Source organism: Rhineura floridana, chromosome 4 (assembly GCF_030035675.1).
Source record: "Rhineura floridana isolate rRhiFlo1 chromosome 4, rRhiFlo1.hap2, whole genome shotgun sequence".
NCBI classification, from domain to species: Eukaryota; Metazoa; Chordata; class Lepidosauria; order Squamata; family Rhineuridae; genus Rhineura; species Rhineura floridana.
The window spans coordinates 41,591,690-41,615,478 of NC_084483.1; the positions used below are offsets into that span (position 1 = coordinate 41,591,690).

Genomic DNA, 23,789 nt, shown 5'->3' on the forward strand with positions numbered 1-23,789 from the left:
ACACTTAAGTAATATAACTGATAAATATTTAACCCAAATGTACAGGATCTATAATCCTGTAAAGCATCAAATCAAATGTTAGGATAAACTTTAGCATTTAAATATTTTAAAGCTGAATTATATTAACAGCTTGATTGATTAACTAAATTCTAAATATATTCATATAATGGAAAAAGTGAAACATTAAATCTTAACTTATTTTAAATGCCAGCTATTTTAATTAAAGTACGCTCCATGGCGCAGAGTGGTAAGCGGCGGTAACACAGCCGAAGCTCTGCTCACGGCCGGAGTTCGATTCCAACAGAAGGAGGAAGTCGAATCTCCGGTAAAAGGAGTCGAGGTCCACTCAGCTTTCCATCCATCTGTGGTCGGTAAAATGAGTACCCGGCATATGCTCAGGGGTAAAGAAAGGCCGGGGAAGAAACTGGCAATCCCACCCCATATATACGGTCTGCCTAGTAAACTTCGCAAGACGTCAACCTAAGAGTCGGAAATGACTCGCACTATAAGTGCGGGGACACCTTTACCTTTACCTTACTCATTAAGGAAAAACACAATATGGATAGCTGACTTGCAGACTTTTTTATTAAAAAAAATATTTCTCTGAAATCCATTTATAACCAAGTGCTTTTATAAGTTTGTAGACGCTTCAGTCCCATGTACATGTTTTTAAAATATAGTATTTAATCTGCACTGTATATAAGATATATTCTAAGCATGTATATGAATTCAGTGCCATGGCAAGCATGAAAGGACCACAAAGTATTCTGTGACTGTAACAGTTCAATCTTACACATTCTTACTGGGCGCAGACACAACACTAGGTTCCTGGCAGGTGAATCACTATTGCTTACTGGGAGGGGCAAGTGATAGGAAACTTGGCATGGTCCAACAACACCAGCTGAGCCAATCTGGTGCTTCTGCTGATGCATCTGCACTATACTGATCTCTTCATCTCTTTGCTGCTCCTGCTCCCCCTCCCTTTAAGCAAAGTGACCCACCTGCTAGGAAGCTAGCATAGCAGCTCTCCACCAAAACTTCAGGTGCCATTTATGTGGGACTGTGAGCAGGAGTGTAGTCATCTGGCCTCTTGGGGGGGGTCTTAGACCCCTTACTTTTATGGGAGCCAGGTCCCAGTAGGGTCCTTATGTCTCCAGTATCCTACAAGCCAATCAGCATGAAATGGGAGTGTGTTAGCCACTGAGAAGAGTCTTCTAATATGCTTCCTTGTCCTTTCCTGCTGATTGGAGCCAATCATAGTGAAAAGAGGCGAGTCAGCCACTGTGAAGACTCTTCTCAGTAGATAACACCCTCCCCTTTCATGATGATTGGCTTCTAGGGATGTCTGTTATTGTGGGAGGTTTTAAAATGGATCTCATTCTCAACCCAGCAGCCAAAAAAAAGGGGGGGGGGAGATGTGTTGTTTTGTTCCTGCCTAAAGCCAGGAGTAGTGGAGAAGGAAAAGAAAGAAAAATATGTTCAAGGGTATATGTGGGGGGGGAAATGTATGTGTATGAGATGGTATCTCAGCTTTTAATTATGTTGTGTGTTTGTCATGCATGGTAAGGTGAAATGCAAATCAATATGGCTAAGAATGTGTGTATGGTTCAGTCAACACCAGATACTAGTATCAGGAATTTCCGAGCTTAAGTTTTCTTCTAAAACTCATAAGCACTGCCCAAATGCAGTTACTCTCAGTCTTGGCAGCCAAGAAGGGAAACTCAGCAAAGGAAATTCCTTATCTTAAATACTACTACTGATGATGATGATGATGATGAAAAACTGCCTGAATGGGCTAAAACCTCTGTCTACGTATCTGTGGAAGGGTGACACAGGAATATAGGAGAAGGGGGTGGAAAAATCCCTTCAGACCTTCTAGAATGTGGCAAAGTTCAAAGGATTACAAATTCCTATGCAAAATGAATGCCTGGCTTGCTTAGAGAGTGTGGATTCTTTCACTTAGGAGAAAGGAGGCTTTGTCTTAGCCCAAAGCCCCCAGAAAAAGGGGGGAGCCTAAGCACCTAGCAGTTTTTTTTAAAGTATGTGTTTTTTTTAATTGTTGTAAGGCTTTCTGAGTCAGTCATGCAGGCCCCAATGTGTGTCAATTGCAAGCAAGCCTTTATTAGTGCCTACTTCAAAAAGCTAACACAAGTTGGGAGAGTGGTATAATGTCTTTTTAAGACTCATGAATTGCTTGCTAAGCCCAGGTGAGAAGTATTCAATCAGCCAAGTGCCAAGTGAAATACATGGGTCAAATAGTGACTGCTTAGGGAGTTTGACGAGATGATAAAATCAAGGCTATTTGAGATATGATACATCTGCAAGATAGACAAAGTGTGCTCAGATTTTTGGGGTCTGTGCAATAGCTGTCAAAATATATCCACGGGAAGCAGAATTGACAGCACCTTTGTGAAACTTGTTGAGAAAGGATGTATTGTTTAAATGGATGGCAGAACATCAGAAAGCTTTTGAACCAATTAAACAACAATTGTGTCAGGCACCTGTACTTCAATATTTTGATACTACCAAACCAGTTACTGTGCAAGCTGATGCATCAAAAGATGGTCTGGGAGCATGTTTGCTTCAGGAGAATAGACCAGTGTCTTATGCTTTGAGATCACTTAGCTCATCAGAGCAAAATTATGCTCAGATATAGAAAGAATTGCTTGCAGTTGTGTATGCAATGAGAAAATTCCATCAGTATGTGTTTGACAAAGTTGTTCTAGTTCAGACTGATCATAAACCCCTGGAAGCAATTTTTTTTTAAAGCCAATTGGTAGTGCTCCTGCTCATTTGTAGCATATGCTTTTACAGCTTCAGAGGTATCAACTTAATGTAGTATACACCCCAGGCAAGCTCATGCATCTTGCTGATACATTGTCTCGAGCTACTGTGGATCTTCCTGTAAGTGATGCAGATTCCATGGCTGGTGAGAGAGTAATACATGAATTGGGTAGACTGGCCATGCATCCAAGGGGGGCGGCTAATATACAGGAAGCCACAAAACAAGATCCTCAACTTCAATAGTGGCAGCCCTCGTAAAGAATGAATGGCTACAGCAGCCTTTCCCAACCAGTGTGCCTCCAGATGCAGTTGGACCATAACTCCCATCAGCCTCAGCCAGCATTGCCAATGGTCAGGAAAGATGGGAATTGTGGTCCAACAACATCTGGAGGCACACTGGTTGGGAAAGGCTGGGCTACAGTATCTGAGAGATGTCTCTCCTGCTGTAAAGCCCTTTTGGTCTGTAAAAGACTCTTTACGTTGTCAAGATGATACTGTTTATTTGGGAGACAGGGTAGTTATTCCTGTGTCTCAAAGACAAAGTGTCCTCTCACAACTTCATGGTTCTCATCAAGGTATTTAGAGAACTAAAGGTAGGGCAAGAGGATCGATGTATTGCCCTGGTATGTCTAATGATATTGAGAAGGTGGTTGGAAATTATTTTTTGTGCTCAATATACTCCACGTAATCAAAAGGAGCAACTTAAACCACATGAGATTCCTGAATTACCATGACAGAAGTTGGGTGTAAGACATTTTTGAATATGGTTCTTCTCCTTTTCTTCTTGAGATTATTTTTCAAAGTATCAAGAAGTATTGAGCTTGCCTGACAAGACAGCAAGAACTGTGATTGTTAAGGTTAAAACTGTGTTTGCACATCATGGAATTCCAAGGATAGTTGTGAGTGATAATATGCCCTTTGCTAGTAAAGAGTTTCAACAGTTTGCTTGTGATTGGGAGTTTGAACAATGTTTTAGCAGTCCAGGGTATCCTCAATCCAATGGAACAGCTTATTAAAAAGGCAGAGGTTGCTCAGGTGGACCCACATTTGGTATTGCTGGAATATTATAAGACACCAGTGACTGGAATGCCATATTCACTTGCTCAAATGTTGATGGGTAGGATGCTTAGGAGTAACCTTTTCCAGTAACAACTAATTTATTATATCCCAAGATAACCATTGATACACGCAGGGACCTTCAGAAAATACAGGATAGACAAAAGCATTTCTATGACCGTACAGCAAAGCACCTCAAGGCCCTAGAAGAAGGAGATTCAGTATTGATAGAGTCTAACAAAGGCTGGTTCCCTGCTACTGTTACAGAGAAATGTGAGCAGCCTCATTCATATCAAGTAATGACACCAGATGGTCACAAATATTGGCACAATAGACACCATTTAAAGCTTCAAAGGCAGACATCTGAGAAATGTGGTGATATTATATGTTCAGGGCAGGAAGAATCTGTTGCCATGGAACAGGATGTTCAACTGGATGATCCTCTTGACAACTTTGTAAGTGATGTTAAAGACGCTGATGAGGACAACATCGTGCCTCAGGAGACAAGTGCTTTTCCTGTTAAAGAAAGGTTTCCTGTATGTTTAACATCTTGAGGCAGACCTGTCATCTTACCAGCAAGATTTAGGGACTAGGTCCCTTGAGGAAGGATGATGGTAAAGACCATCTTCAGTGGTGGGCTAAGTACTGGTGACATCTGGCCCCATCACAGTGATTTGTTTGATTTTCTACTTTTGTGTTTTGATATATGCTAAATATGACTTTATTGTTTTTATATGTGTATGTGTGTGTTCGTTAGGAAGTGGAGATGTGGTATAATGTCTTTTTAAGACTCATGAGTTGCTTGCTAAGCACAGGTGAGAAATATTCAATCAGCCAAGTGCTTTGTCTAGCATTCCTTTTTTAGATGTATGTTTTGAGTTTTTCATTAAATCTGTTTCCTGTATTTGAGACTGGAGTGTTATTTTGGAGTTTGTCATACAGGACCTTGATAGCCAGGCATCACAGAGGAGTGAGAATTCTAAGAAGAGACAATGAATCCTGATGATAGCATCCCATCTGCATCATCAAGCAGTTTGCTAGCAATATGAGTTAAATGTGTAGACACTGAACTCAGTAATTCAAGCAATATCTGACAATGACACAGGACAGTCAAATGGTGACAGTGTTACAGAAGCAGAAAGCAGTATTCAAGCCTGACCAGATAATTCTATAATCTGAGAAGGGGAGGGCTGTGACTATCGTGAAGGGACCCTGAACTTCTGAATTTGCCACAACACTACTGACTGTAAGTGGTAGTTTACATCAGCTGTGATTAGGCTGTAGCAGTATAAATGAATGTGTGGAGGGAGAGGATTGTGCCTGCTGACCCACAATGCTCCTGCATATGTTGATCTGCAGTTGTGTACAGGACCATATGGACATGCAATCCCCAGTGTAATCTGTTCCCTGTAAAAGTGGAATTCAAAGCAAACATATGTAGGCCTTCCACACATAATGATCAATGTGTGGAAGTGAAGGCTAGGGCTATAAGGCACAGTCCCATTCCCCTGCCATACGCTCATTTCTACATTGTGTTACTCAGTACAGGGTTTATATCTCTGTCTAAATAGCTGTCCCATACGGTGAAAAGATTGAATGTTGCTCCTACAATGGAAATCTGAAAAAATTCAACTGAGGGCCAACCTATAAGTAACGACAAACACATCACTTGAAGCACATCAGGTTTTTTAAAAATGTAAGAGTAGGGGAGCTTTAAATGTTCTCTCCTGAGATCCTGATGAAAATACGTCCTGTGCTACTATTAGCCATTGGCTCTCATTGGCTTTGAAAAGCTTCAAAATCTGGTTTTCCTGGCCAACATATTCTGTTTGCTCCAAGAACACATGGGGTTTGTTTCCTTTCCCCCCACTATGAATGTCTAAATATCACTACAGCTATGTAGTAGAAATACTATTATTAAAAACAGTACAGTATTACCTGTGAAGTAAATTATTCCCAAGATGCACAGTTTTAAGGCTACATTATGGGAGGGAAACTGACTGTTGTGCTTCAAAGGTTTTATTGAATGAAGATTTCTTGAAAATTAATCCCAGCGATGGTCCTATGTCCTGCAACAGAAGTTAGTCGTGTGCATAACTGACAATTGGTAATGGAAATTCATCTGATTGAGGAAGGGAAAGTGCCCAGTACGTGTCAGGGCACAATGCAATAATCTGAATGGGGCATATGCTGGTAAAATGTTTTGAGCAACATAGCATATGACAGTGTATCAGGGCAGCCAGGGGATTTTTTTGGGGTGGAGGAATATTATCAATATTGTCCACAGCAGATCTGTAATAGCGACATGATGGGACATGTTCTCATAGTGTCCTAAGGGATTAGGCTGTATGTCTGAACCAAAGGCAGTCAACTGTGCAAAAGGAAATAACACCCCAATTCTACCTAAACACATTACGTAGAAGTATTTTCCATTGACAACAATTACTTCTAAAGGATAAGAGACAGCTTGCATATTAAGTCAATTGTCTCTATTTGTACATGCCAAAAATTGAATGTCTGATAAGGGAAGTGTCAAGTGCCCAGGTTATGCCGTGCCAAGGTCATATTTATTCATGTGGAAGCATGGATATCATTTAAGTCTTCTATGCCATTCTCAAGTCTTCTCTACCATTTAAGCTAGAAGAGATAAAGTTTTTTTGTAATGTGCAAAGAGAATTCTACAATAAGTAACAAAGTTTGGTATATTTTGTAAAAGGGCCATGTCAGTCCGCCAGCACAAAGTGCACACATTTTGTCAGATTTCTCTGTACTTTTAAGTAGCAGACACGCAAACCAATCATGAAAATAAGTATGAACAAAGGAGAATGAACATATTTATCTCCTAAACAGCATTACTTTACGGTTCTTACTGGGAGGGCAGGATATACATTAAATAATAAATAAATAATACTTTAATCCTGACCTGCTTGTATGACCTCTGCAAAGGACATGATTATACAGCCACAAGAGTGGCTATATACTACAGTCAGCATGGATTTTTCGCATTCAGCAATGTTAAATCGAAAATACCCCCATACCATTCTGATCCTTCCTATAAACTCATTTCAAAACAAAACCTTACAAAACTTATAGTCCTGGACTCAGAAATACTTGCTTAACAACCCTCTAAATTTTCATGGCAATACACAAAACAGAGAGAATCGAGAGTTCAAAGTGTAAAAAGAGAGAGAAACACAGACGCCTTTTGGACTTTTTTCTGTCAGTGTTCTCATAATTTGTTGAAATTCATTAAAAATCAGCCGTTGTCCCGTTCAGAGCGGGATCCATGAGACTGAGACACAGGTCCAATTAAATCTTGTTTTATTAAAGTGAATACATCAAAAGCAGTGTGCTTCATAAGAATCTCTATGCTAGCTCACTAGAATTCCCTAACTACACTCTAGACATGCTCTGCAGCGTGTGAAAAACGTTGACTCAGCAGCTTAAACCGGAAAGCTGCAGTCTTAAGTAGGGAAAGTCCTCGATCGCAATCTCTGACTCCTGCACACATCTGACCTCTGTCCTGTCTGCTTCTAGCGGCGGCGAGAGCGGGGTGATGGGGTGTGTGCCTCCAGTGGCTCATCCAAAAGAGCAGGCTCCTTAGCAACAGGCTCTAAGTCGGGGGGCAGAAATGCACTTGGAGGCTCCCTCGAGATGCTCGGCGATGAGGGAGTTAACGCACGCTCAGAGGCAACCTCTGACTGCTCCTCTGATCTGTCTGGGAGTGGCGCGCTCTCTTCTCCGGATATTGCGCCATCTGTGGGAAATGGCCCGACTCCAGTCTCACTCTCGAGGCCAAGATCTTGTTGAGACTCCACCACTCCTGCGTCTTCCGCGCCTCCTAACAGCTGGGGAGTCTGAAGCTCATGTCTTCCCTCTCCCAAGCCCTCGTGGGTGAGCAGAGGCTCAACATCATCCCCCCCTCCATGCCTTAAACCTTCCCACCTCGAGGTTTGGCTCTGTCGGGATATGTCTCATGGAAGTCTCTCACCAACTCTGAGGCGTGCACATCCTCCACAGTCTCCCAGGAACGTTCCGTCAGATCATACTCCTTCCAATGAACCGAGTACCATAGCCTCCCCCTACGCTTCCGAGAGTCCAATATATGTTCTACCTCGTGTTCTTCCTCCCCATCTACCAACAAGGGAGGAACTGGCTCGATCTGCGGACGGTGAGGGTTGGGAGGAGAGTCCTTGGTTAGTAGGGCTTGATGAAACACCGGGTGCATCTTGAAGTTGGGAGGCAGCTTGAGTCTGTAAGCCACTGGATTAATTTGCGCCTCTACCTCAAAATGCCCTACTCTCCAGTCCTGCAACTTACGATATTGGCCTGAAGGAGGTAGATACCATGTGGACAACCACACCTTGTCCCCCACTTGTATGATGTTGGTGATGTTGGTCAGCCGCTCGCTTGTAACCCGCTTTGGCTCATTCTAACTGCTCCTGAAGCAACTGTTGCATAGCTTGAAGTTCCTGTATAAAATCCTCTGCTGTTCGGACAGAGACACTGACCCACAGGAGGGGAAATGCTCGGGGGTGGTAGCCGAAGTTGGCAAAGAAGGGAGTTTGTTGCGTGTGTGAATGCACAGCATTGTTATAGGCAAACTCTGGTAATGGTAAGTATGACATCCAATTGTCCTGCTGGTAACCAATGTAACAACGTAAATACTGTTCCAAAATTGTGTTCACCCTCTCCATCTGCCCATCCGTTTGTGGATGGTGTGCAGAAGACAGTCGCAGTTCACTTCATAATAGTCTCCACCATGCTTGCCAAAAGCGTGCTGTAAATTGAGTCCCTCTATCCGAAACCAAGCCGTCTGGCAGTCCATGCAGCTGGTACTCGGAACGACAGGCCTTCTCAATGCCCAGGGACGGCCACCTCTAACTTCTCCGTTGCTCTGGTCACCCCACCTGATTTCAAGGGCCAGTCACCTATGGTTTCCACTGCCAGCGGCTGCTTCAGTTCTCGGGTGGGGATGGCATGTTGTCACACCAATTCTTTGTCCATGAAACACGAAGACGCCCCACTGTCAATCATAGCCTTGGCCAAGAAGCTCAGACTCGAGTGCAGGGTGACTTGAATGGGGAATAGTAGGGCTCCTTGGGATGGAAGGGGTTGCATCGGAGGCTTGGTATCTGTAAGACTCTCTCGCCTCTATGAGAGCTAGGATGCGAAGTTTTCCAATGGCTGGGTTTTCCCAGCTGTACAGTTTCGGGCTAGATGGCCTGGCTTCCCGCAGTACAGACACAGTCCTCTCCCGCGCCTCTCCCTCGGTCAGCTGCGGTCTGGCCCCCCCAATCTGCATGGGCTCCTCTCCTGACAACACCGGGGCTCCAGCACTGGGTGAGTGGTGCACGCGAGGGAGAAAGGCCATTGCCTGCGCCCGAGAGGGTTCCATCCTCTGCTCCAGCTTCCTCCCTTCCAGGCAGCTGTCTATTTGCAGACTCAGTTCGATCAGGCCCCTCAGGGTGTCTGGTGGCGTGGAGCGCACCAGTTCATCCAAGACTTCCAAACTAAGGCCATTTCTGTAGAAATACATCAAGGCTAGGTCACTGTAATCCGTTTCCTGGGATAAGACACGAAAGGCATTGCTATATGCCCCCACTGAGCCTTTTCCCTGTCGTAGGGTTCCCAGTTGGTGGGCCACCGTCTCCTTCCTCTGAGGGTCTCAGAACATCTCCCCCATTGTGTCCTTAAAGGCAACAAACTGTCGCAGTACCGGGTCATTACTATTTTTCACATTGCCACCATTCACCTGATTTAACTGAAATAGCAAAACAGTGTGTACAAAAAGATGACATAATTGTTGAGACAGAATCTTTTTAGAGATTTGTGACTAGCAACACAATTCCATACATGTCTCAGGCTACTCAGACGTAAGTCCCATTGGTTCCAGGCAGGTGCGTATAAGGTTGTAGCCTGTATGTATAAATACCATAATTTTGTTTATGAATAACTAAATTAAAATTAAAAATATAAATAACATGAAATGGCACAAATGCCATGTTTTTGTGGTTTTTAATGGAAAGTTTTGAGAATGAAAACCTAATGGATAAGCATGGGTTGAATTACTGGGGAAACTGTGGAGGTGCCTGTAATGAAATGCACAAGTCCCGCCTCTGATTCCCACCAATTTTAGACAAATGGTGACCCTCCTCTATCCTTCTAAAAACAGTAGCTTAAATGGCCATTGCAAAAGGCAAATGGACTGATCCCTCTGCCCCACTAACTTGGGCACTGTGGAAAGACAAGGAGTTTTCCTGTTTCTTATAAAAAATGAGAATGGGAAGCTCCTGTGTGCAGGCACCTTTTGACTGGACCTATTATTTTGAAAGATCTAACTTTCTGCTGAATTCAGTATCAATTTTGGTCACAGAATCTGAATTATATGGCTGTAATTTACTGATCTTGAAAGATCCGGCAGACAGCAGATCAATTCTACTTTTATTAATGATTTACACTTCCCTGTATGGTTTACAAGCTAGCAACATTAATGGTATGCTTTCTTTTATCTTTAGGTGATAATTGTGTTCTCTCTCAGCTAGACTATTAATTGTACCTCTGGCACAGTTTTCCCCGTTTGGATGCCAGCTGTGTCCATTTTGCTGTCATTCTCTGTGACAGTCGTTATCCTTTCATAATAAACTATAAAAACCTTAGCTACTCTGAATAAAAAAGCCAACTTTTAAATAATTATTTCAAGTGATGGATCTACATTTTAATGAAATTTCTCTCTCTCTCTCAAAGAGATATTCCGGTATGTGTAATTTTATTACAGTATCAAAGCAGAAAGTGCCTCTGGTCAAGATGAAGATCCCACTGTGCTGATCATAACAGACAATGTACCAACTTAGTCTTCAGAGAAGGGACAAATGTCCAAGTTTCATATGCCTTTAGGTAATGGTAAATTCATTCAGATGTATTACCCAGATGCATTCCCTTAAACCTGCTTAACAAAACGTTTAAGCTATGTGATTTTACTAAACTGTGGATCGTGGTCTTTACTCGCCCATAATTTTGAATAGGTCCCTTCTTTGTTCTTATAACACTGTATTTGATTTCTGCTCCTAGGATGTGGGTTGGAGCAGGTCATTCTTGAGGTATGCAAAAGGGTAAAATAGAAAGAGCTCAGGTGGCTTGGTGGGCTCAGACTTACCCCTCTCATTCCCCTATCTTTCACTTTTATGATGGAAGGCATAAGAGGAAAAGGGCCCAGCTGGAATTGTTGTGTACGAGTCAAGCTGACTTTTCAACTGCACAATAATTACCGAAGCATCTATACTGAAGCACCTTAGCTCAGAACTTCAGTGATCATGGGTAGAGGGAAGCATAGCCTTCGGGGGATGGTGAATTACCATAGAAGATGAGGACAATGTTATCTACGCCTTGTTCCTCCCTCCCACTCCTCTCGTGGGTGGGTTCCTCGTTGAGCATCTGCTGAGCCCACTGGCCTGTGTGTGTTGTTGTTTAACACCAGATCGGTACACAATAAGACCATACTTATCCATGATTTGATTGTGGATGAAGGTGCCAATTGGTCCGAGACCTGGGTGGGTGAGCTGGGAGGAGTTGATCTGACCCAGCTTTGCCTACCTGGATACTTGGTGCAACATCAGCACAGGCTGCAGGGACGGGGGGGAGGAGAGTTGCTGTGGTCTACAAAACTTCCATCTCTATCACCAGGAAACCGCTCTGTCTTGGAGCTGGCTGTGAGGGCCTGCACCTGGTGTCAGGCTGAGGAGATATTAAACTAGGGTTGCTGCTAGTGTACCATCCACCTTGCTGCCCAGCAGCTTCTCTGACTGAGCTGGCGGAGGCCATCTCGGCTGTGGTGTTGGAGGAGCCCAGAACAATAGTGCTGGGTGATTTCAATATCCATGCTGAGGCTGCCTCTAGTGTTCTGGCTCGGGACTTCATGGCCTCCATGATGACCATGGGCCTGTCTCAAGTTGTCACTGGCCTGACACATAGGGCAGAGCACACCCTCGACTTGGTTTTTACTCTAGATTGAGGAAGGGGTGGTCTGGAGATAGGGAGTGTGGATGTTACCCCATTGTCATGGTCAGACCATTTCCTGGAGAAGTTTAGATTTGTAGCTTCCATCCTTCCCTAGAGGGATGGTGAACAGATTAAGATGGTCCACCCCCGGAGACTAATGGAATCCACTGGATTCCTGAATGCCCTGGGGGAGTTCCCAGTAGATAGAGCAGATGACCCTGTTAAAGCCCTTGTCACACTGTTGACACGATTGCCCCCGAGCACCCTCTCCAGCATTGTGGAGCCCAGTCTGCACCTTGGTACACCAGTGAGCTAAGGGCAATGAAACAGGCTGGATGATGGCTACAGCGCAAGTGGCGAAAGACGTGCTGTGAGGCTGATCAGGCACAAGTAAAACATCATAACCATGCCTACTGTGTGGCAAGGAGGGCGGCAAAGAAGGCCCAAGTAGCCGTCCGGTGGAGCTTTTCTCTATTGTCAGGGATCTGTTGACATCCTATCTCCAGGGTCATTTTCAGAGAATAGCATTGGGTGATTATCTTTCAGCCCCCTGGCAGTTGTGCTGTGGGGTGCCGCAGGGTACCATCTTGTCCCTCATACTGTTTAACCTCTATATGAAGCCCTTGGGAGTGGTCATCAGGGGATTTGGGGCAAGGTGTCAGCAGTACTCTGATGATACCCAGCTCTATTTTTCTGTAACATCTGAATCGGGAGAGGCCATGCAAGCACTGAGCCGCTGCCTGGACTTGGTGGTGGGCTGGATTAGAGCCAATAAACTGAGTCTGAATCGTAGCAAGACGGAGGCACTGTGGGTTGGTGGTTCCTGAGTTCAGATAATTGGTCAGTTGCCTGCTTTGGATGGGATCGTACTCCCTCTGAAAGAGCAGATCTGTAGTCTGGGGGTGATCCTGGATCCATCTTTGTCGCTAGAGGCCCAGGTGACCTCCGTGGGTAGGAGTGCCTTTTACCAGCCTCAGCTAGTAAGACAGCTGAGATCATTTCTGGACCAGGATAGCCTGACCACTGTTGTCCATGCACTGGTAACCTGAAGGATGGATTACTATAATGCGCTCTATGTGGGGCTGCCCTTGAGGTTGGTCCGGATGAGGCAGCTGGTGCAAAATGTGGCGGCGAGACTGCTCACTGGGGCAGGGTATTGCCAACCTGTCACCCCGCTGCTGAAAGAATTGCATTGGCTGCCCATTTTCTACCGAGCCAAGTTCAAAGTTCTAGTTTTGGTGTACAAAGCCCTATACAGCTTGGGACCAGGATACCTGAAAGACCCTCTTATCCCTTATATACCCAGTTGATCACTGTGCTCTGCAGGTGAGGGCCTCGTGCAGATACCATCTTATCAGGAGGTCCATTGTGCACAACATACGAAACGGACCTTTAGTGTGGCGGCACCTACCCTGTGGAATTCCCTACCCTTAAATATTAGGTAGGGGCCATCTCTGTTATCTTTTCTGCGCCTATTGAAGACCTTCCTCTTTCACCAAGCCTTTTGAGTTGACACCATATCCCAGTCTGCTTCAGTGTTGTAATTGCTTTTTAATATGCTTTTAAACCTTTTTTAAAAAAACCAGTATGTTTTTAAATCTTTTTTTAAAAAAAAATCTTCAAAGCTTTTCAAAAAAAATTTTTTAAGTTGTTTTGTTTTAATGTATGTTAATGTCTGTTTTTATGATGTTTTAAAGTGTTTTTAGTGCTTTTGTTTGCCGCCCTGGGCTCCTGCTGGGAGGCAGGGTGGGATATAAATCAAATAATAAATAAAATAAATAAGTATGGTTTAAGCAGCCTTACTGATGCTGTGGCACACACATGCTCTCTCTTTCACACACACACACATACGGAGGATACTTTTCAGCGAGTGGAGAATACTCTCTCAAAGTATTTTCCAGGTAGAGGTTCTAAATAGTTTGAAGCTTTGCAGGAGAAAGACACAGAAACAAGAAGAAACACATCCTCTAAAGACAAGGACACCTTAAATTTCTCCTCAGAGAAATTTTGGACATCCTGAATTTCTCCCCTTTGGCACTTGGAATCGGTATCCTTTCCCCCCATGCCCTGGCTAAGAATCCAACCAAAGGAGATACCAAGCTACAAAACAGCTAGAAGCCACATGAAGGAGATAAAATGTTGTTATAGCTGCTTTTCTGGAATGACAATAACGGGAGGGTTGTTAAGCCCCTGATACGCCACTATATATAGCTTAGTGGACAGTCTTTGGCTTGGAGGTCACAAGTTGTACAGGTCTGCTATAATGCGCAAAAAGGAAGCTGGAGAGATATATTAAAGAGTAGGAGGCTGGCAAGTGGAAATAGATGGGATTACAGTGGACAGTGGAAAAGATTAATTTCCTGGCAGGAATCCTTAACATGGACTTGTAATGAATTCTTTGGATGGAGTAATAATGGCATAAAACTAATGGAAAAGGACGAAGAGTAACAGAAAGCAAGAAAATAAATCAGATGGAATGGATGAGAAATAAAACAGAAGCCAAAATAAAATAAAAATGTGCCCTTTTTTATTTTAAGGTATACAATACAGAATATCACTTTAATAATTATGTTTTTCTATCTATTTTCCAGAGAAAGTTTAGGAAGTATAGTGGATGGTTGGAAACATTAGCAACTTTACCTTTTCTAAAAAAAAATATTAAAAACAAATCTGCATGCTACTGGAGTTTTTTTTTCTAAATTGTATGTTGCGTCTATGCATATAAAAATGTAAAAGTGAATGAAGGGTCAGGGCATGATCTAATGTACCCCAGGGACAGCAGGAAAATGGGGTGTTTTCCTCTCTCTGTCCCCCTGTCATTCTCTTCTTCCACTCAATTCCTAGGGCCTGGAACAACAAGAAAAGGAGTTTTTCCACTGACAATTGGCATCTGAAATACTGCCAACCTCCCTACCAACCTTCTGGGATATTAAGATGTGCAGAGGGGACTCTCTTGGGCTCTCTTCTGCCACCCTCAGAAATACAGGGAATGCTGGCTTGGGAGAGGGCTTTCTCTGTGGGAGCCCCTAAATTGCAGAACTCCCTCCCTACAGACATGCATCTAGCTTTTGCCATATGCTGAATATGCAGGTCTTTACCCTGGCCTTGGAAAGTATTTTAGTTTGTAGGACCCACCTCTGTCAATAGCTTAGCCCTTGCCTCCCAGCTTCAATAAAAGTTCAAAAAGTCCCACTGTCTCCCAAAGGTGCTATCTTTCACATTTAATTTAAATCTGTTAAGACTCTACAGGTGGGCTGTGCCTTCTAGGAGTGTTGTGTTTTTTTAAATAGGAGTGCATACAAAATTTAGCAGTTGCTCAAATGCTCACTCCTAGGATCAGGGCAAGCACAACCCTGCTATAAGAATCAAATGCCCAAGTGCCTGCCAGTGCCTTTACATTTAGCTAGTCAGAGCACAAGGAGGAGGGAGTATGCTTATTTATTTTGTTAGTTACTCTCTTAGAAAATCCTTCATCCCATAGCCTAAGTTATTTACGGAGCAATTAGGTAGAATACTATCTGTTTATTTTCCTCTTGTGTATCTAAAAGCAAAAGCAAGACTCCCTTTTGAAAAATCCACAAAAACCAAGAGTTGAAAATTCATCAAATGACTGGAACATCCTACAGCTTTCGTCTTCTCTGATTAAAAAACTTCAGAATATCTTTTAGTTTTTTCAATTTGTATGAAAATAATGGGTTGGATCCAAAGAAGAGTGAGTGGGACCACACTAGGGATGGGATCCATTGGCCAGTGCTAGTTTGAAAGCATTCTGTTGACCTAACAGGCTGATATCGATTCAAGTTTGTTCTCTGTCCTCAAGCTGCTGCTTTTACCAATGGGGGGGGTGTTCCCTCATAAAAATATTGATATTAAAGGAAATGTTGATATTTTGAAAGGAAATGTTGATATTTTGAAAGAAAGGGTCAATAAAAATACTGTTAAGTTGAAAGAACATCAATAAAAATGTTCATATTAATATCAATATTTTAGATGCGACTTTTAAAAAAAACTTTCAGAAAATAGTGCGGAAAATCACTACATAAAAATCTGATCTACAACAATAGCAAATAAGCAAATTAATGGCAAATTTGTTACCAAATTGGGCGGTATTCTAGAACATCCCTAGATTAGTCACATAATGAGGCTTTCCTGGCATCTTCCAACTCTTCTTCAGCTCCCCTGTGTTCCAGAAAGCCGCTCCTGGGGGGTCAAAGAACCATCTGGAATTGCATGGGAAGGAGCAATGGAATTACCTTTCCATTTGTACAAGACGTCTCTGGATCCAAGCCAGTATCTCCAGATGATATAGGAAAAAAAGTCATGTATAGTTTGAGAATGTGTGTTTCAGTATGTCTATCACATACTGTCATTTATTTTCCTTTGTTGTTTTACATGATTTAGAGGATACAGCAGTTGCTGTTTTGCAAACCTTAAAGTATTTGTTTCTCTCTGGTAATTTGTACTCTGTAGCATATTTTAGATATTACCTATTTAGAACATTGTACTATCAGATAATTTTGCAAGACAGAAAAAACATATGGTTGGGAGCACAAAGTTATAGAAGCACTTACATTTGTACTGTGATCACTTCCACTAACACAGATGACATCTTGTTTTTGAATTGTTAGTACCTCTTTTGTAAGCTTCAGTCGGATTTCATAGGCGTTTTCAGATATTTCGTCGTATAACAATGCAATACCAGTTTTTGTCTGTGGAAGCAAGGTAATAAAAAAAAGAGCAAAGATGTCATATAAATAACCATTTTTTAAAAAAAATAGCAGTAAGGATGAATCTAACATGTGCATCTTCTGTGAATAACAGTTTCATCTATGGTGGGCAAAGTTGTGAGATAAGAGGCAGTAAGGAGACACTTTAGCAGAAATATTCAAGTTATATTATAGATCAATATTCATGCACTGCTTAATTAAAACAAAGCTTTGCAGTGCAATAAATACTTTTCCTATCCCAGGCAGGTTTGTCAGATCTGTCCAGTTCTTCCAAACCTGCCTCTAAAAAAATATTCAAATTCTCCTGCAACAAAACACTGCTGGTGCGGTGTTGTACCATGTCTAGAGGAAAAAAGTCACTTTCTACAACCTTTAGGGAGGGGGACACAAGGTGCAAGTAGCCCAGTCCTCTTTCCAAAAATCACATCAGTCCTGTGTTGCATTTGAGCAAAAGTGCTGTTACGCTAAGAGATGCTGGGATATTTCTTGGCAGTGATACAAGAAGAAAACATGACTCATTCTGCCAGAAGCAGACTCCTGTAACTGATACTTTGTTCTACTGGTCTCTTTGCAACTGAGCATAGGATTGCAATGAAGCTTCTATAGTCAAAGTCAGAATTCTTTCACTTAGCACAAAGTTTAAAATACTGGAAAAATATCTGAATTAAACGTTAAAAGTTGAGAGGGAATTACCTATTCCAGACTTTTCATTTTTTTCCAAATGACTGGATAATTATTTTATCTTATACATGAACTAGGAAATGTTAACAGTACACAGAATCACTCTCCCATCCCTCCCACCCCTTTGATAAGAAGTTGATGATTTATTGCCAACTTTCATTTCTTTTCTGAAAAAGGAAACTATAGCATCACCCCATGCTGTTTAACATCTATACTAAATCACTGAGTGGAGTCATCCTCTTGGGGCGCTTCTAGACAACCTGTTTCTAGACAACCTGATTCATACTGGTTTGTTTGCAGGGAGATTAGACCATGTTGGTTATTTAATGAGCACTCATTCCGATATGTTTGCCAGGAGGTTAGATGACATTGCACCAAGGTAAGTGTTATCCCACACTTTCAAGTGCATTTCCTCATCACCAAAAAAGCTGGTCTTTTGGGGAAGCAAGTTGGCACAAGACCTTTCAATCAACTATAATTGTGCACCTTGAATTTGCCAGTATGTGACTGACTCCTACCCGAAAATAGCAACAGTCTGGAAGCACCTTGGAGTGCATTGGCATCAGTGTGCTGATGACCTGCAGCTTTATTTATCCCTTACAGCTCAAACAGGCAGTGGATGTGTTGAACTGGTGACTACCCTTGATAACAGACTCAGTGAGAGTCAATAAACTAACGTGCAATCCAGACAAAACTGAGACACTGTAAATGGGTGATTCCCCGATCAGATGAGTGAAATATTTCCTGTTCTGGATGGGGTCATGCTGCCCCTGAAGGAGCAGGTACACAGCATAGGAGTACTCTTGCATCCACAATTGTCATTGGAGACCCAGGTGACTCCATGGCACGGAGTGCAGTTTTTGGATGGTAGTCCAGGTGCAGCCTTATCTAGGCAGGTATAGCTTTGCTCTAGGCTGGATTTCTACATTTATTCTATATGGTGCTACCTTTGAAGATGGTCCGGAAACTTCAGATATTGTAAAATGTGGCAGCCAGATTGTTAACAAAAAAAATGAGGTTGTGACTGGCTGTGCTGGCTACCAATTAACTTCTGAAATCAATTAAAGTGCTGTTTTTGACCTTTTAAGACCTATAAGGCTCAAAGCCCCAATACTTAAAGGACCACCTTTTTCCTTATGAACCTGCCTGGCCATTGCAATTGCCTTATGAAGCCCTTCTTTCCATCCCACCTCCAAAAGAAGTGCAGAGGGAGGTCACCATAAAAGGGCCTTTTCTGTAATAGCCCCCTGTCTTTGGAATGTTTCCCCCAGAGCACCAAGCTTGGCGCCAACTTTTCTATCATTTCATCACCAAGTAAAAACATTTCTTTACAATTGCTATTATACTGCTAATGTGTATTGGTTTTAATACCTTTTTATGCTTTATTGTATTATATATATTGTGAATTATTTAGAAACTTCTTAGTATAAACTAATTTACTGTGTGGTTTACTTCTGAGTAAATATATATAGGGGTGCATTGTTACAGTGTAGTCTTATGCAAGTCTACTCAGAAGTAAGCTCCACTGTGTTTAATCGTGTTTAATAGGTCTTACTCTCGGGTAACTGGGAATAGGCTTGCACTATTAATGTGATAAAAAAGGGAGGGGAGGCTCACATTTTGAACATTTTCACAGAAAACTTTGTAGTTTCAAAAGTGACTTTTTTGGTCAAAGATTATGAATTCTCAGTGAAAATGCTACAATTTTCTTTTGAAATGGAACAGGATCCACTGGAAAACTATTCCTTCTCTCTTAGAATATGCACTGTGAAAAATGGTAAAACACTAGTGGATGCCGTATTACAGGCAGGAAGCAGAATACTATACAACTGCTTATCTAGCCGTAAAGTATAACACAAGCAGAACAGGGGGCAGATCAATATCTAAGCACAGTCATAACATCACAAGATCACAAACAGTAAAATCAATCATTGATAATATGCATAGATTTACTCAGTAATCTTTTACAATTCACTTGAAAAGATAAACATGCCGAACATATTGCAATACAAGTGTCTATCATAAAGATGAAATATAGTAACATTTTTCAAATGAAATAAAAAATGTAAGAGTTTGGCAGAAACTGCATACAAACTGCAGAATTTAGTTGGACCCTGAAAACGAGGTAAGGCCATCAAGCTGATTGACAGATCACCTCCACTAAATCATGTCTGTATTTTTGAAGATTGCAATCTCAAACTTGAAATAAATCAGCATTGAAATCTATAGGAGCCTACAACTGTAGCCTATAGCTAGAGATTAGTGAGGAAAGAGATTAACCATGAGCTCATGTTCAGATGACACACTAACCCAAACTAAAGCCGGAAAAGTGGCAGGAACAAGATGACGCATGGGGAAACTTACCCCTATTTCAAAAACTGTTCAGTTAGGTCATGTGACCTAGCCAAGTTACACCAGCAAAAAGGGTGGTGTAAGTCAAACTCTATTTTAAAGGCTTGTTTTTCCTCTGCCAGGCTCAGCCGACTCAGCTGGCAGTAGCCCCACTCCTGAACGGAGTCTGGAATAGGGATAAATTACACCAGCATAATTTACCCCAGTGTAAATTAGTCTGGTCTCTTATAGTTCAGATTGCTCAGAAAGTTGCCAGTGAGTTAAATCACAACAAAGTTGTCTGATTGATTTCAATAGAATTTTAGTTCAATTTGCAGAGCAATCCAAATTACAGGAAGCCAGTGTAATTTACAACAGGGTAAATTATGCCAGCTAGGCTGGCTCATCTCACAGAAATTGCAGCAATGGGCGAGCTTGCAGTTTGCTTCTTAACTCTCTTTCTAAGAGAGCTAGAGATTTACTTTTTAAAAAATGAAAGCAGTCTGGGGGCCCTGTTGCATATGGGGCCTGGCACATCTGCACCCTGTCTCTCAACAGCCCTGCAGCTACATATAACTTTCTTTCAGTTCTCCAGTACAGACATCATGAGAACTTGATCTATAAATAAGCAGAGGGTCCCCAGAATGAATCACTGATCATACCAAATAAGATATCACACAAAAACATTTTTAGAAATCAAGATGAAGCTATGTTCCTGAAAGACTGCAGTCTTTTCCACTTTCTAGCTAAAGTGGAGGAGTTGTGTAGGCTATTTTCTCAAATACACAACAAAGGTTGAGCAGGAACTTGTGACTAATGATGACATAACGCTCTAAACTCTCCCAATATACGGGTCATAATGCACCTCATTTATTACTTGTATCAAGTCTCTCAACTAAAAGCCTTGTTAAAAATAGCTCTGGGTTATAATGTAGGCATTTTCTGTTAATGGCATTAGCCTTGGAACAGGAGTGATTAACAGCTGGTTCTCAATCTGTGTGATCTTAATCATGAGAAAGTAAGCTGTAATGGCTTGTTTAATTACTGTAAACACAGTGTGTCACCAGATAATTAGATATGATTGATTATTGTCAACCACATTCTCTGCTCAAGACATCAGACACAAACATTTGAATTCAATAATACATGCTCTGAGTGAACTTTCAGAATGTCTTTTTCAGTAAAATACTTTGTTTGTTTTAATATGGTTTAAAATCTTTTTGTTTTAATATGGTTTAAAATCTTTTGTTTTTAAGATGTTTGAAAGTGCTTTTAGTGTTTTTGTTTGCCTCACTGGGCTCTTTCTGGTAGGGAGACAGGGACACAAATGTAATAAATAAATAAAATAGCATGTACTAGAAACTAAAAAAGTGACCAGCACTAAAATGGATATAAATAGCTAGAACACAGACAATATTCCAATAAATGTAATGTTTAAACAAACAAACAAAAAGGCATATAATATATATTTTAAACTGGAAGGTAATTTTGAATCCGCCCTGGGCTCCTATTGGGAGGAAGGGCAGGATATAAATTTAATAAATAATAAATAAATAAGTTTAGTGTTGTAGTGTCCACAACTTGTTTTGCAACCAAATGGGCAAGATGAATGTAGTAACTAGTAGCATTTAGCTTAAAACATTTTGTTTTGAACTAGCTATTTTGGGAGTACTGTTACCCCATACTCAGTCATCCTAATCCTGTTGACTTCACTACTGAGATCTATTCAGTGACACTATAATTTACAGCTGGCATATCGTAACTTCCCATTATATTAAAGAGTATCAGTACAATTCAAAATTTGTATTTTCTTACTATTTATCATTGATTTAATAACAATATTTATATTCCACCCAATAACAAACTTCTCACAGAGGCTCATAACAACAAAATCATTAAAATAAAATTATTTTATATAACTGTTGCTCAGTGTTGCTTGGAAACTATAAACCAATAGGATTTCATAAGATTTGTCAACAGAAGCTTCTTCTAAACCTTCACTTTAAAGTTGCAACATTTTACTTTTATTTGTAATTTCTATAAAGAAACTGCTGGGATAAAGCCAGGAGTTTATAATAAAGTTTTCCTAATGAGTCTTAACAACACAATGCAAGTTTTATCAATGGAACAGAACCGCAAAACGAAGATAAATTATGCTATTTCACTTTCCTTTCATATATACATGCTAGAAGTAACGGGTCAGGCACTGAGAAAAGGATGACAAACAGTAAGGCTGGATTTTAAAAGGTGTGATTATCATGGGCAAATAAGCAAGATGAGGAACTTTATTTTAGTAGCTAAGGAAGAGAAAAGCCAGGTAATTGCAGGTATTATAGGCAATGAAACAGTTCATCAGAGAAACTGGCATATGATAGGATTATGGGTTGTATCCAATGGTAGCATTGCATTAGCAAAAGCGCTTCCACTTCTACAAGGTGGCTGCCTGGATTTCACTGATCCTCCCCCAACAATTTATTGTGATCCTCTTTCAAGCCCCCAAAAGCTATTTTTGAAGGTGGAAGATTCTCTGGAATGACATGGAATGTTGCATGGAGGGCTGCAGTAGGTAGAGGGGCTAAAATCAAATCCCTTTTGACAAGTTAAAAGTGCTTTCCACCAGAAGAAAGCCATAAAACCAGATGAGATTATTTTCAGAAATGGCAACCATTTATGCACTTCTGAAATCACATCAAACAGGGTTTATAAAAAGATGGCAACAATGTGAACATCAGGAGGGCTATAAATATAATTAACAAAGCCCAGATAAGTAGGATTCACTCTGTATTATTGTTTTTGGACACCACCAAAGCTTTTGATAGGGTTGAGTGGGCATACTTATTTGAAGTCACTGTTGCATTTAATTTATGTTTGAAGTTTTCTTGATACGTTAAAAACATCTACACAAATCCAGTCACAAAATTACTTATTAACAATCAGTTAATGAAAGAACTGAGATTAAAAAGAGGAACTAGACAGGGATGTGTGTGTGTGTTAATGCAATTTGAGATGAATGGGTGCCTGATTATATGAATGTATGTCTGAGTGAGTGTGTATGTTTATATGCTGTATATATGGCTGTATATATAGCTGTTTTTATACGTTTAATTGTTGTATATTTTAGTTGTATTATGTGCTTCGGAGAGAGTTTTATCCATCAGGCGGGGAGACTTGAGGGGGCCCCAATTGCCGTAGTGAAGGGCAAAGGAAGGTATGGCGCTGTGAGAAGGACGTGCCAGGTAAGGGGAACGCGGTCCAGACATGTTGCGGCTGTGCCTTGTTCCGGTCCTTCCCACACCCGCAAGGTCGTTGGTAGTCCTATCAGCCAACTCTCAGATCTCCAGTTGCTGTTATTAAATGCCAGATCGGTATATAATAAAACCTCCCTCGTCCACGATTTGATTGTGGATGAGGCAGCCGATCTGGCATGTATAACCGAGACCTGGGTGGGTGAGCAGGGAGGAGTTGGTCTCTCTCAGCTCTGCCCACCGGGGTACTTGGTTCAGCATCATGGTAGATCTGAGGGTCGGGGAGGTGGGGTTGCTGTCGTCTATAAGAGTTCCATCTCACTCACCAAGCACCATGTTCATTCAGTTACTGGCCTGGAGTGTTTGCACCTTGTGTTGGGCCAGAGGGACAGGCTGGGAATCCTTTTGGTGTACCGCCCACCTTGCTGCCCAATGGCTTCCCTAACTGAGCTGGCGGAAGTGGTCTCGGATATATTGTTGAGGTCCCCCAGACTAATAGTACTGGGGGATTTCAACATTCATGCCGAGGCCACTTTGTCTGGCGCGGCTCAGGACTTCATGGCTTCCATGACAGCCATGGGGCTGTCTCAATATGTTAGTGGTCCAACACATATATCGGGGCACACTCTAGACCTTGTTTTTGCTACTGAGCATGGGGAAAGTGATCTGGATGTGGGGAGTTTTACAACACTCCCTTTGTCATGGACAGACCACTGCTTGCTGAAGTTTAGACTTTCAGTAACCTCTTCCCTCTGCAAGGGTGGGGGACTTATTAAAATGGTCCGCCCCTGGAGACTAATGGATCCTGAAGGTTTTCAAAGGGCTCTGGGGGATTTTCCGGCTGATAGGACTGGCGCTCCTGCTGAAGCCCTGGTCGCTCTGTGGAATACGGAGATGACCCGGGCTGTAAACACGATCGCTCCTGCACGCCCTCTCCTGTGTAGAGCTCATACAGCTCCATGGTATA

At 41.8% G+C, this 23,789-nt stretch overlaps 1 protein-coding gene across 3 annotated transcripts in view; it reads right to left on the minus strand.

Annotated features, from left to right (window-relative positions):
* The window catches only part of SNTG2 (syntrophin gamma 2), a 420,613-nt gene that overhangs the window by 244,240 nt on the left and 152,584 nt on the right, over positions 1-23,789 (minus strand). For 2 of the 3 annotated variants that reach the window (XM_061626227.1, XM_061626229.1), the window contains exon 2: positions 16,410-16,547. In XM_061626227.1, the coding sequence (XP_061482211.1) occupies positions 16,410-16,547 (138 nt within the window). The remainder of the gene's footprint in view (positions 1-16,409; positions 16,548-23,789) is intronic. The other variant, XM_061626228.1, reaches the window with a different exon arrangement.